The sequence below is a fragment of the Aulonocara sp. 'chitande type north' Nkhata Bay genome, linkage group LG23, assembly GCF_057382095.1.
Source record: "Aulonocara sp. 'chitande type north' Nkhata Bay isolate Kocher_YH1m ecotype deep benthic linkage group LG23, A_spYH_male_GT1.1, whole genome shotgun sequence".
Taxonomy (NCBI): Eukaryota; Metazoa; Chordata; class Actinopteri; order Cichliformes; family Cichlidae; genus Aulonocara; species Aulonocara sp. 'chitande type north' Nkhata Bay.
The window spans coordinates 5,829,175-5,843,498 of record NC_141365.1 but is presented as its reverse complement, the minus strand read 5'-3'; the positions used below and the strand labels follow the sequence as shown (position 1 = coordinate 5,843,498).

The 14,324-nt window shown below is 42.0% G+C and overlaps 2 protein-coding genes across 2 annotated transcripts in view; one reads left to right on the top strand and one right to left on the bottom strand.

The window, feature by feature from the left end:
- LOC147301032 (disintegrin and metalloproteinase domain-containing protein 10) overlaps positions 1-6,801 on the top strand; it is a 31,660-nt gene extending 24,859 nt beyond the window's left edge. The window contains exons 12-15 of the mRNA XM_086281628.1: positions 162-345; positions 3,074-3,173; positions 3,539-3,759; positions 5,400-6,801. Of these exons, the coding sequence (XP_086137754.1) occupies positions 162-345; positions 3,074-3,173; positions 3,539-3,759; positions 5,400-5,504 (610 nt within the window). The 3' untranslated portion in view covers positions 5,505-6,801. The remainder of the gene's footprint in view (positions 1-161; positions 346-3,073; positions 3,174-3,538; positions 3,760-5,399) is intronic.
- On the bottom strand, positions 6,360-12,068 carry lpl2a (lipoprotein lipase 2 a). Its single transcript, XM_086281629.1, has 10 exons — positions 11,828-12,068; positions 10,797-10,993; positions 10,348-10,527; positions 10,038-10,149; positions 9,710-9,943; positions 9,000-9,242; positions 8,638-8,758; positions 8,121-8,339; positions 7,761-7,868; positions 6,360-7,669 (listed from the first exon to the last, which is right to left on the bottom strand). The coding sequence occupies exons 1-10, from the start codon at positions 11,925-11,927 to the stop codon at positions 7,648-7,650; spliced, it is 1,536 nt and encodes a 511-aa protein (XP_086137755.1). The 5' UTR covers positions 11,928-12,068; the 3' UTR covers positions 6,360-7,647.
- Between the last annotated feature and the right edge of the window lie 2,256 nt (positions 12,069-14,324).

Below are 14,324 nucleotides of genomic sequence, written 5' to 3'. Positions count from 1 at the left end.
TTCAATCATGTATGGATTTGAGGTTAATAAATTTAAATATTCATCATGAGTCTTTCATCTAAACTATTTATATTCTAGTTTCGAGATGCGGCTTTGTTTAGTTTAGATGTAGCTCTCATGTGCAGCCATGTTTGTGGTGTTTTTTCTCTTCCATTCATCAGTCCAAGTCAGGGCCTGTGTTGTGGTCAGAAGTGCGAGTTTAAGCCAGAGGGTCAGAGGTGCGACGAGGAGACAGACTGCCAGAAAGCGAGCGTGTGCTCAGGACTCTCCCCGCTCTGCCCCAAGCCAGCTGCCAAGGAAAACCTCACTGTGTGCAGTCAGGGCACGCGTGTCTGCCTGAATGGGGTGAGGCGGGCACATCCACCACACCAGAGCGTTACTTAACACACTCCGTTACCCAATGAGGGAAAGTGTGCAAGTGTGCAGCAATGTTGCAAAGCATGTGAATCTTGACCTTGAAAGCAGCACATGGCAATAGACTTTCAGTATAAGGTTCATTTAGTAGCTTTTCCAGAGATTTCTTTTTCATCATGTCCACTCGCCAGACACCTTATAAGGTGAAGATGGGCACAGTGTGGTCATAAGGACATGGTCATAGTTGGCAAAAATACTCAGGTAGGCTGTGGAATTTGTCAAAGCCAAATTCTGACTCTACCATTAGAATGTCGCAGAACTTCAAAGAGACTCATCAGACCAGACAACAGTTTTCCAGTCTTCTAAGGTTCAATTTTAACAATCCCGTACACGCGGTTTCTTGTTATGAGCTAATAAGAGTGCCACCTGGAGTGGTCTTTTGCTACTCTGGTTCATCTTTCAGAGACATGAAAAAGAGTTCTTCATATGTTGACACAACCTCTGACATCAACAAGGCATTTTCATCCATGAGACCTGCCAGTGAGTGGATATTTTTTCTTTATTAAGACCACTCTCTGTAAACCCTCGACATGGTGGTGTGGTAAAATCCCAGCAGATCAGCAGTTTCGGATATACTCAGACCAGCCTGTCTGGCAACAACTCTGCCACATGATTGGTTCATTAGATATTTACATTGTTCAGTTGAGCAGCGGTTCCTAACAAAGTGTTCAGTGAGTGAGTTTGTTGTGTTGTGTGTCAGCTCTGTCTACACCTAATATCGTGATCATACAAAAATATCAGTGTCAATGATATTTGTTGTATTTGGCACAACAAGCAACCTTTTTTTGATAAAACCGTGTCGCCTGCATACGCAGAAATTCACATTACAATTCAGCCAGAGTCTCACTTATTTTAAATAAAAGTTAAGAAATTTCTTCACTTGAAATCGTTGCTGCAGAAAGGTGATTTAACTGCAAACTAGCCTTGCTTTTATATAGTAGTTCTCTATTGCAAAGAGACGTGTTACAGATGAGTTGCAATCATCAGTGCAGACTGACTCAGACTGATTGCATATTGCAGACAGAATGCTAACATATAAGCAGTCTGTCTACTTTTATAGAAGAGAGCACAATTATTTGCAAACACTCACCAGTGTGTCTGAGAGTGCAGAGAGTGCAAGTTGCCTCCCATCAGCTGACTTGTGCATTTGCCTTCTGATTAAAAGTGATTGAGGGCGTTGCACACAAATAAGTTCGGCTGTTTCCAGTTTCTCATTTAAAATACAATCAAGTGCTTCCTGTTTTTGTTTTAGGTAGCACGAAATGAAAATTATCTTGAAATAATCAGAACATTTAAAACCCACTGTCTGTGCTTACTGGCAGGTATTACAGGTGTAAACAAAGGTGCCATTTTAACACAGCATTTCTGAAAAAAGAAGAGAAAAATCCTTTTTAACCAGCAGGATAACAACAGGATCTCCCTCCAAAATTAAACACAGACGTTACTCTGTCCTCTCAGCAGGAGAGCATTTATTCCAGCTGTGACTGTGGTTTTCTGGATATATTATTCTCCAGATGTTCTAACCTCATCTAACCTGGATGACCTGATCCGGGAACATAAAATATATAATCCCAAACGTAAAACATGATAAAAGGCTTTTAAGAAGATGTAAGTAATAGTGTAAACCAAGAAAGGTAAAACTTATCTTTAGTTAAAATTCTCAAATTCATCTCTTTTTTTTCACTGACACTGATATATTATTTCCAACGAAACACAAAAGAGAAAAAAAAACTTCAAACAAACATATTCGGTTCATCAAAACATGTCAAACATAAATTTACTTCAGGCTTAAAAAACAACAACAGTGAAACACATCTGTGATGCAGATCCCCACATTACAAAGTCTCAGAAAGTAAGAGGCAGTTTCTAAACTCTGTCGAACACTATATAAGTGTCTGTAAGTGTTATATATACTGAAAAAGTTAATGCAACACAAGCGCCCCAGTACCTCTTACCTGTCTGTTTCCCCAGTTTTCTTATGAGACATTAGCCAGGAGTGGTTATGAATGGCTAAATCTGATGTATTAACATGAAATGAAAAACACTCCCTAAACTAGCTCATGTCTTTTTGTGTGCGTACGTATTTGAGTATTTGAACTAGTGTTGTTTGAATTGAACCTGGTATACTTTTCTGTATTTTTTCTTGACTTCAGATCGTTCTTTAATGCCCTAGGCTCTGTATGACATCAAAGAGAGCACATATGTCTAATATGGTGCATAGGCACATGGCTTGGGCTGTGAGGAAAGAAGCCCCGCCCACCTTTAGTTCAAATCTCCTGTTTGTGGGAGGTAGCCAATGAGATATAAGAATGCTTAAATCGAGGGTCCAGTGTACGATAAATAAGGACCTTTATGAGCTCTGGTAGAGTCCTGTAATAAAAACATGGATCTGGAAACTAACATAATAGGTCCTCTTTAAAACATAAATATAGATATATAAATTTTAATTCAATGCTAATTCGCATGACTGACATAAACTGTAAGGTAGTGAAATAATCCAATTACCTACCAATCGAGTCAATATTTTGATCATCAACAATAGACGTACTGATATTGATGAACTTGAACTGGCTCTTATTTGTCTTAATTTCTTACATCATAGTTCTCCCAGCTTCTTCTGACTCTACATCCTAACTGTAGTATCTGTTTGTCTCTGAAGGTCTGCACTGGCTCGGTTTGTGTGAAGCACCACCTGGAGAAGTGCGACTGTCCCGGAGACTCCATGAGGGAGAAATGCCACATGTGCTGCCAGAAGCCCGGTAACCACGGGAACATGTGTCCTCTGCTACAGAGGAATGTGTTTACACGCTGTGTCTCAACAACTCAGGCTGTGTTAATTAGTGCTGAGGTTACATTTCTAAATGATTGTGTTCTTTTAGACCAATCTGTGTTCACAGATCGTAGTTATTAAAGGTCAACTGTTTCTCAAACTCCGGTTTCCATTTCATATTGTCAAGTTTTGAGTAAGTGGCATATCTCTTTATGATATACACACACAGGCTGGTATGCGGCTCAAAAAACTTGCTTTTGTAAAGTATAAACAGTATTTATACTCTCTCTCTCTATGTGTGTGTGTAATGTTTCTGTAACTTGATTTGATTTCCTTTGTTTGTATTTCTTGCAGATCAGCCTGAGACTTGTGCAAGCACCACATCGTCTGTTCTGTCCGATCACTTCCACAAAAAAGTGTTGCCCCTGGTGGGTGGTGCGCCGTGCTCTGGAAACCGTGGATACTGCGACAAATTTCACGTATGCCGCATCCTCGATGCAGACGGCCCCATCGCGAGACTGAAGAACTCCTTTCTTCATTTGGATGACTTCGACGACGTGGGAGAGTGGATGAAGGTGGAATCTACATTAGTGCGATAACATCAGAATAAGATAAATACATTGATTGTCAGGTTTCGCTGCATAGCAGGCACAGTTGGACCCAAGCGCAGGACCCAAAAAATGGCTTTATTTCTGAAGGTAATAGGGCAGAGTGGACACACCTGAGGAACACAGCTGAACAGAATCCGACTGACGAGACAGGGGAAGCAAAACTGAACATGATACATAGGAGACCTTAGACTATTAAAATAAAACAGGAAGAAACACTGAGACTAAGACATGAGGGATAGCTGGGTCTAAATAAATATAAATCTGCCTACACCTCAAAAATGTATTCGATCTACACATGGCTATAAAACATGCAGCTTGTCTACTAGAAGCTCCTCTACTCTACTTGTTGAAGTATACTTGCTCATCTGTATGAGTCTGTGAACTTTAGGTTAAAAGCTCTTAGGTATAAGAAAAGGTGCTTGTGAGAAAGATGGTTGTAGTAAGAAAGTACTTTTTGTGCTCAAATACAGAAGAAAAGTCCTCTTTCCTTCAGATTAGGTATGATCCAAAAAAGAGGTTTACGACTGACGGCCTGTAGATCCACGTGATGAGCCCATCCCATTATTTGGCTGATATGCATTTGGCAGCTGGAGAACATTTGTTTTCTCTATCGGGGCCATATGTTGTTCATATCTGGGTGTTCAGTGTTCAGCCTTAAAACAAAGTAGAGTCTTTTCTACAGTTTCTGGGTTGAAATGGTGTGGAAAGCACGTGCAGCTGGCCTTGAAGCATGTTTTCTTTCAGCCAGTGGATGCGTCAGAAGTGTTACTCAATCGGTAGAGTTACCCAAAAGATCAGCTACCATATGTGCTCCCTGTGTAACAAACAGGATGTTTAGCCATTGTGTTCATTTGAATAAAACAAGTTATTCAAAATAATATAGACCTTTTTTTTAATCCCTCTTGGTATCCTATTGGTCACTGGGAGAAACTGTGCATTTCCCAACCAGTAGGTGAGTAGTTGCAGGAGGTTGTTGGCTGTCACTGTGTGACATCAGTCACAAAAGTCACAACCAGTGGAATACTCCCTTTTCCCTAGCAACTAGTGGTTGCTAGGTAGTCATCAGCCAGTATATAGGTTATTGTGACTGGGAACTAACCAGTATGAAACCACAAAGCATTATAGACTGAAACTTTTGAAAGAAGAAACTGCACATGTAGTGTTTTTGTATCTGCTTCATAAACAAAAAGAGACACGATTGCAAAAGAAAAGGTAGATTAATACTCAGTGATAACATGGTAATAGCACAGTAATAACATTATAATGGCCTGTAATGATATTTAATTATAACATTATTACTAAATAATAGCTTTGTATCAGTGATGGGTTCTAGCTGAGTGATATTAGACTGATTTATGTAATGGGGGTAATAACTGAGGGAATAATATGAAAGTGAACAATAATGAACAATAAGGCAAAATCAGTGAGGTAATATTTTTGGTAAATAAAACCTTTGAACAATAAAATTATTGTTTCTGCTCAACATTTTAAATTAAAGATTAAATTAAAGATTTTTATTCTAGTGATCTTAATCTTAATCTTAAACCAAACGACACCAATGCTTCCAGCTTATTCGAAATCATGTTTCTGTTTATTCTCCTCAGGCTCACTGGTGGGCCATCCTGCTGGCTATCCTGACGCTGTCTGGAGTCATGGGCTGCACCGTCTGCCTCTGCAGCATTAAACTGGACACACGTAACTTGGAGTGACTTTTTATCCCTGAAGACTCTTGAATAAACGTCCTTTACCTGAGATCTTCAGGTGCCACGTCGAGGAGGATTCATCAGCTTTGTTCAACTGCCCAAAAACTCAGCCATGTTCACCGATGTCTTTGTGTAACTCTTCACATTTAGGAAAGACGCAAGAGTCTCCTGTGATGTATGTGTTGTGGAAAATGTTGCTTCTTCTGCTGCCAAATGTGGGTCAGTCAGCTGCCCCTCAGAAAGCTGAAGCTGCAATGTAAAGCCATCTGTCACTACAAAGCCTTAAATGCACGGAGCATGTTTAAGACACTAATTTCAGCTATGAGGAGCATCCAGCTTTCCATCTCAACCATAGCAACACCTGCAACTGAAGGGTCTGCGTGTACATAGAGTTTGACGGTACTTTCTTTCAGTAGATACTATTTTGCAAATCTTTGGGCAAATACTGTGTTTTACTCTGCTACATTTATCTTCAATCTTCTTAACAACCTACATAACAGTTTAGAATAAGATATAAAACAAACTTATCTACGAGGTCAAACCAGCAAGTTCCAACCTTTGTGGTCCTGTAAGGAACCAAAGTGTGGTTAAACTAAAGCTGACGCTGCAGTTTACGGTGTCCTTACTCAGCATATCTTTGGGGTCACCTTGACACATGTAGCCAAACACGTGTCACAACACCACAATTACAAGGACTTGCAGAAACAACACCGCTCGCTGGGCTGAATCCAGGACTGCTTGCACTTTTATATCAGAAACAGTTGTGAGTGTTTAAATTGTTAAAACTGTTTAGATCGAACACACTTTGATAATATTTTTTAACGGAACAAACAGCCTTGAGATGGTAAATAGGACTGATAATTATATTTTTTTTTATACTGAGCGAGCAAGGAAGAAAAGTTGAGCATTTCTCTCGACCTTTAAAAAAATGCAAGCTCAAGATGACCTCTCAGGCGACACGCTGGTTTTATTAAAGAATTTATACAATACAGAGACGTATTTACAGCTATGTACAGTGATTACATGAACACACTTTTTATAGATCAAATTCACAGAGAGGTGAAAATATATAACTAGCAGCGCTCCATATAAGAGACTCCAGTATCTATATTATAGTATTTACATTTATTGTACAGGTGAGTTGTTTTCTCTTTCCCTGTTTTAAGTGCAAAATACCTTTTTATAAAAGTCACAATTATTACAGTACAATACCTCTGAAGAACTGAGGTTCAAGTATTGCTTACTAACTGGAAATGCATAATTGAATGAGCATGAGCCAAAAAATAAAATCTTATCCACAGCAGACATTGCACTTTACAAAGACCACACATCACAAACATTAATAGAAGCTTTGCTTTCGAGCTCACACCGAATATTACATACTCGTTAAAAGAAGGAAGCCATTTTTAGAAGAGTATCCAGCACTTCTTTGAGGTGACAGCTTCAAAGTAACGTCTTCTTGCAGGAGTGAAGCAGTAAAACATGCAAAAGCATTTAAAATAACACCTTTTTCAGCTTTGAGTACTTCAGTATAAGTTCATACAGTAAGAACAACGGACGCCGAGTTGGAAGGCAACAATAAAAAGCCGAAAAGCTTCTGCTGCTTGTTTACAGTAAGGCACACTGATACAGGTCCCACAGTCACATACAGCGCTGAGAGTCACAGTGGTGAATGCTCGGTGACTCAGGTAACTTAGTACTTACTTAGGTAACACAAAAAGGTAACTAAACTGTAACCTACTGCTTAAAACACACAAAAAATACACCTTTAATATTATTTTTCCTCATTTTCAGAGGTGTCACTCTATTATATTTCACAGTGGTTCCTTTATATGAAATATTATTATTGTACTACACATCAGGGCATTAGTACCTCTACAACCAAACTTTGTTGATCTGGCCTGTAAGATTTACTAGTAGTACAACAATCAAGCAAAAGTCATTAAATTACTTTTTTTTTTTTTTTTTTTACAAAGTATGACATAGTATTCACATACATATTGTTTTAAACATTATACCTATTTGGATATATACAAGGTGATAAAGGCTTTCAGATATTTACTGGTGTATAAAAGTTACTAGTGTATAAATTATCTGCTAAGTGCTGAAATGGACAAAGGGGATGGTGGAGAGCGTCTTGTCTTCACGATCAGTGGTTCTCCAGAGTTACTCTACAGACAGAAGCAGCAAATGTATTGTTATTTATCAGCGTTAGCAGTAATGCAATGGTAAAGAGTAGGGTTAACACAGAGGCAAGCTCACCTTCTTAGAGTTCGCTTTCTGTTCGTCCTCCACGGATCCTTACATTTAACAAACGTGAGCTCCTGTGTCAGCTTCTGAGCGTCAGGATCTTTTATGCAGAACACCATCCTGTGGGAGAAATTCATGAAATACTGCTTAACTGTGCGTGTTCAAGTAGCTCCGTGAGATTCTGCTTAAGCCTGTGCTTTAAGCTTGATATATTTTAGCCATAAATCCCAGTAATAGACACATTTCTATGAGGTCCATCATGGAAACTCCAACACTGGCATTTCAGGAAAACTCAAGGGAAGCCTCGAGTTTTTTGTCTTCTGGCAGACAGACATTATTTGGTAACTACACCTTTAATGTTCTGCAACTCACTTTTGTTGCGTCTCGCCCGCTCTAATGCGGATTTTGTGAACTGCCACGTTAGCGCCATCTGAGCTGCCAGACCACCAAGAGGAAACCATCTTCAGCATGCTTGACGCAGACCAGCCGTTTGTCTCCTCCCATTTAAACTTCAGCATCAGCAGGTCACCGATGTCTTTCTCCGTCACCAGCAGGAACGAATGTGTCTTATTTGTGACAATTTTCTCCTTTCTGCCAGACACAGGCGGAAAGAAATGTTGATCTCCACGCATACACATAGCCAGCATGTTTTATTTAACTGAGGCTTGTAAAGTATGTGCCATAAAAGATGATAAAATGGCGATGAAAGCACGCTGTAAAGGCCCAGCAGTGAAATGTGTTTGTGTGTGGTTGCCTCTTTCTGTTTATGGTTTCTGTCTCGTGCTGTTTTCTTTGATTACTGTGCAAGTGTTAAAAACAACTCGTAACTTGAAAAATGCAAGTCACTGTGCAGTAATTCTTCTTCATAAGGGTTCAAACCCTCACTCACAGTTTAAGCTGCAGGTTTTCAGCTTCTCCTCTGGTTCCATACAGCGAGACAGTAAGCGAGGGCTCCATAGCTGAGCTATTCACCTTACTGGAGAAGTGGATCTTCAGCTGATAGTGGTAAACTGCAAAACAAAGCAACAATTTGCACCATTTAAGGACCTGAAAGCATTAAATGTAAATTAACGTAATAAAACTTCTCCAGATTTAATGGGTTTAAGTTTCAGCCGAAGCAACTAGAATCTCAAAAGTCAACAATCCCAGAAAGTATGAGATGTTTTTTAGATTATTCTTTGCTTTTTGTTTCTGCAAATATATCAGCTTTCATGTGATAACAGCGATGATATTAAAGAGCATGCCGCTGACCTCTGAAAGGCATGGAGGATCGTGTCTTGGTGTACATCTGAACGCTGCGAGGCTTGCGGACCTTGTTGATGTCGTAGCCCACCGTGTTGCAGCGGCTTTTCCGGCAGCTCAGGCACATCCCGCGGTCGAACATGTCGTTGCTGCCACATCTGTACGCCATGGCCGCTTCCTGCTCGTTCAGCAGGGAGTCGATGAAGAGGTGAACCGAACGCTCGTGTTCACACTTGACGGCGTCCGACACAGCTGAGGAGGAAAGAAATGGATGCAATTTATTATCTGCTCTAATTCTCTACATTGCATACACATTACTTTTCCATTCAGTAGCTGACCGTGCTCCGGGTAAATTTACTTATTTTTAATCTGACCTTTCCTCAGCCATGTTTGGGACCCTCTGTTTATTTTCACACTGGTGTGAATGACGTCATTGTGCAGCTGTCATTAACAATGTCCACTGCTAAGATATTAATGACAGCAGCAAGCAGTTACAAGCTTCTAAGCGGCACACTCTGTGTATAGGCACTTATGTGTTTCTAAAAAATGTGCTTAATTTTGTTTTATTGTGGCTGAACCTCTGATCTGATTGCTTCATAATAAAGTTCATTAACGCTTTAACTAACTTTACCTGTTTCTTACTCTCTTCGTAAAAGAATACAACAATCACTGTGCAGATACAGTAAAATCAGGGCTGCAGTCATTTTAGTTATTTTTACCAAATATTCCAAAGTTGGCGATCTTCTCCAGCGCTCCCCTGAGGTTGCAGCCCGGCTGGTAGCTGCCTCCGTTGGGGTAAATGTCCACGTGGCCGACGGGCTGCTGGATTCCGATGCTGAGACCCAAAGAGCCGCGTGTGAAGGTGTGAAGGACATCCACGAAGTGAGCATCATCTGGGGAGAGGCGCCTGTGGGCGTGTTCGCCCTCGAAGTCGGGACCAGCGGGATCCAAACCTTCAGACAGAGACGAGGAGGACCAACATTACACGACTTTATTGTTGTGGTAATAGCTTTAAAACAAACATCTGAAATCTTCTGTCTTGTTTACCGGTGATTCTTCCGACTTTATTGGTTGCATGGCTGCCAGCAAATCCGGCCACGTGGGCCCCGAGGCTGTAGCCAATCAGGTGAATGTTCTCAAGAGGCATGTTGGTGGTCTCCTTGAAAATCAAAAGTAATTAAGTTAAGGAGAGTGTAAGAAATACTCCACATTACCTTTGGGTTTAATTTCATTCGCTTTTTCTTTGTTACTCATATAAACACATCGTTTAAATACTTGAGGTTAAATAACACTAACTCATCGATATTTTAATGAAAGGGCATTTAATGAGACCTGTGAAATCAAGAGCTTAACTAACCTCGATCCAATCGATGAACTGAGCGATCTCCTGCCCCACTGCTTTGGTTTTCTGAGCTGCGACCACATAGTGATTCTGAGCCGAGTTGAGCCAGTCCACCACGATGACGTTGGCCGTCTGCTCTCTCTCATACAGTGCCGATACCAGTTTAGGGATCCAGCTTTCAAACATACCGCTCAGCTGTTGAAAAGACAAACAAACATCAATCCTGACAAGTGAAACTAGTGTACGCGTGTAATTTAAGCCACCTCCAGATCAACATGTCAGGAAATACTTTGGCTGGTTGTCAGTCAATATGATTTTTTTATTTTAGTGAGATGCCACCTCACCAGAATTTGGTGAAAGGTATTCCCGGTCTTTTATTCTCCTTTCGATTCAAAAGAAAACAAAGCTCTGGATATTTTGGAAAATAGGGGCAGGTTAAAACAAGCTGAAGCATCTCTGCTTACCGTCCAGCCATGGATTATGAGAAAGGTTTTGGAAGTGCCGTTGAAGGTGCAGGTTGCCAGGGAGTCGGGTTTTCCTGGAATGATGTAGCAGAGGTCATCATCGGGATGGGATGGCTTGCGCAGCGAGAATTTGGCAACAGTGGCATTGCTCTCAGCCTTGTGGTCAAAAAAGCCTTTCACAGGATCGAGGAAGTTACCTGACAGAGAAGATTATCCAGTTAGCTGGATGGTTTAAGAGAACTTTATACTCTTAAAAAAATAAAGAAGGGGAAACAAATCCTCTGGCTTCCTGGTGTTTTGATCAGATATACAAATCTTATCTAATAGTCTGGCTGGAAAGTCTGAGAAGTCTGACCAGCTAGCTGAGTTGCTGGTGGCAATAAGGTCCGCCCCCAGGGCCCCTCAGAAAATGAGCTTCCACCTTAGAGGAGATCAAAGCTCAGGGGTTTAAGGAGTTCACTTGGTCAGGACTGAGCTCCACAGAGGCTCATAAGGGTTTCTCAGCTTTGTTCCTGCCACCTCACCGAATATAATCTGCCCAAGTTTCTGTGGTCCTGCTGGCACAGTCAGCTGACTGGGCCTTGTACTGATTTTCAAAGTGTGGGGAGGCGGAGACCAGACCCTTGCAAACAATTACCAAAATAAAGGCTCCAATAGTTTGAGGATCATATTGTGAAAATAAATAGACATGATGACACCCGGATAAATCAGTTTGTTGGGATAATTTGACAGTCTGACACATTTCAGTTTATTTCTCTAATTTCCAGCGTTAGCTTCAATTTCAGAGCGTCTCTTCCAGGGAATAGTAAGTGAGGAGAGTATCAGAGATGAGTTTAGTCATAGACACGTGACCTAAAGTATGTCCTATAGCGCGTTGATATCACTGGCAAGGTAGAAACTACTGTACACACACACACAAGCACTGCGCTTGGTTTTCACCAAGTTACAGTTACACGGGAATTTTCACCTCACGTACCTGCAGAACTACAAACATACAGACCTAAATGTGGATGAAGTAACTGACAACTCACCAAAAATAGAATCGGCGAGCTCTTCCTCCAAGGACGTCACATTTTGCACAGCTGCATTCAACACCACGAAGCACAGAAACCGCACTTTCCACGCTCTCATTTCTTTTGCACTTTATTCCTTTTGGAGAAAATATCTTTAAGGACGAAATCAGTCAATGAAACGCCGCAGCCCGGGAGTGTACGCAGTCCTGTAGTAAGGAATAAGCCCGCGCGTCCTGTTGCGCGCAGTGCGCTGATATCTGAACCACCTTGAACTGTCTGCGTCTTAAATAGCGCTTCTGAAGTTCTGACAAGCCATTGGCTGCTGGCCTCGGGCGGGGAATGGAAAGTAAATGTGTAAACTAAACCATTAAGCCTGCTTTATGAGGAGCGATAGCAACAGTGTTTGGCAGTGTAGCGACTCATTGAACCCCGAGAAAGCGCTATTTATTTTTTTAAATGCATTCAGTGTATGTTTCTACCACACGACCACGGCCAGATCAGCAGGAGACACTGATTAGCATAAACGTTTGCATTGTTGCAGTGCTTCCTGTGTGATTAACTAAATCTGTAAAGAAATGCACTTTCATATTTAAATAGTGTAACTAGGCTGAATTGTATACATACATGGCTTTAAACCGATTTTTATAAGTCAAAGGTTCCACATCATTCAGATCATTCATCGTCACGTTTGCAGGGCTCCACTACTCAGAAACAGTTCTTATTCAATATTATATTATTTTTTTAAACTGGAAAGATAAGACTGAAACCTAACTGAGCAATCAGTGAGGTTCTTGCAGTAAAGTTAGCCGCCATTGCTTTAAAACTCTGACCTTTGACCTATTACATGTGATAGGTCAATACCTAACCTATTTACTTACCAAATAGGCTAGGTATTGCTGATACAAGTTTAAGATTATGGACACATATTCATGCAAGAGTAGCTGGCTTTACAGCTGCTGAGTTGTTGCCCAAAACGTCAGGACAAGACACTAAGAAAAACTGGGAAGGAGGCCAATGAAGTGATGGTTGAAGAGTCAGAAGCTTGTTAAAGTCAACTGCACCATTTGCAAGATATAAAAAAATTACTGGTGCAGTGACTGATATATACTATGTATGTTTGTCATGGTCGGACGGTCCTTCCCGGAGCGACCTGTCTGTGTGTGTATGTGTGTGCTTCTCTCTCTCTCCTCCTCCACCCAGTGGCTGACACACCTGCACCTAATTTGCCATCCAGCTGTCACTGATCATCCTCGTTGTGGACTGAGGTACTTAACTATGTGTCCGGATGGCAGTCGACGCTGGATTGTACTGGAGGCTCGGAGGAAGTGATACGGAGCAGAAGGTTGAAGAGAAGGAGTCCGCTGGATTAAGCCCTCGGAGGAGAAACACACTCAGATAATCACTTGGGAGACTCACCTGCACACCACTGGGAATTTGGAGATGATCACCGTTGGATTTTTGTACTTCGCTTTGTGACTGTTTTTGAGCACTGTAAATAAACGCACTGTTTGCTTCGCATCCAGAGCTCCGCGACTGAGTCTGTATTTCCCCCATTACCCGTGACAGAACAATCCAGCCAGCTATGGACTCAGCGGACTCAACCCCCGTCCAGCGCGAGCTCGCGCTTCAAGCTGAACGGTTGGAGCGGCATGAACAGATGCTGCAGCATGTGGCCAAGGAGCAGTCCGCGCTACTACAGGTGGTATCTGAACTGAAAGGTATGTTGCTTGCTACACCTAGGGCACCCATTCAACCACCAGAGCCCAGTACACCACCACAACCACCAGTGGAGCTTCTAAATATAGCGGCGGCCTGTCCCCTTCCCCCATCTCCGCCTCCGCCTCAGCGAGAACACACGTTCCCTATACCTGAAAAATTCAGTGGAGAGTTGGACAAGAGCCGGGGGTTTTTGGCTCAATGCTCTCTGATTTTTAGGCAGCAGACTCGAGCTTATGCCTCTGATATCGCCAAGATCACCCTCATGGTGGAGCTCATGACCGGACGAGCGCTACTCTGGGCTCAAGCAGTCCTGAGCGCCCAATCCTCCATCTCATATAGTGATTTTTTTGAGCAAATTTCGGTGTGTGTTTGACAAAGGCTCTAACCCTGACAGTGCTGCTCATCGCATGTTTACTTTAAAGCAGGGCCGGCGAAGCGTGGCAGACTTCTCCGTGGACTTTTGGATCCTGGCCGAGGAGACGGGTTGGGAGGAAAAGGCGCTCCGAGGAGCATTCCTAAACAGCTTAAACGAGAATGTCAAACGTGAGTTGGCCACTAAAGAGCTTCCTAAATCGTTAAGTGCCCTGGTTAACATGTGTATCAGTCTAGACGACCATATGCGGGAGTTTGGCAGGCGGACTGGAGATGGGCGACGGTCAGTAGGGGTCGTAGGAGTTTCGACTGGACTCCCCTCTCTCGAGTGGAGAGAGGAGGGAACGGACTCACCTGCTGATGAGGAGCAACCCATGCAGCTCGGACGGACTAAATTCACCCGGAGCAGAAGACAACTGGTGGG

Bases quoted from the DNA above. Each gene is read 5' to 3' on its own strand.
- lpl2a (XM_086281629.1), bottom strand. From the start codon at position 11,927: ATGAGAGCGTGGAAAGTGCGGTTTCTGTGCTTCGTGGTGTTGAATGCA. The intron at 8,340-8,637 runs GTGAGTGAGGGT...TGTGTCTGGCAG, and splicing joins GAAAACCTGCAGCTTAAACT to AAAGGAGAAAATTGTCACAA. The intron at 7,869-8,120 runs GTGAGTTGCAGA...TTTCTCCCACAG, and splicing joins GCGGGCGAGACGCAACAAAA to GATGGTGTTCTGCATAAAAG.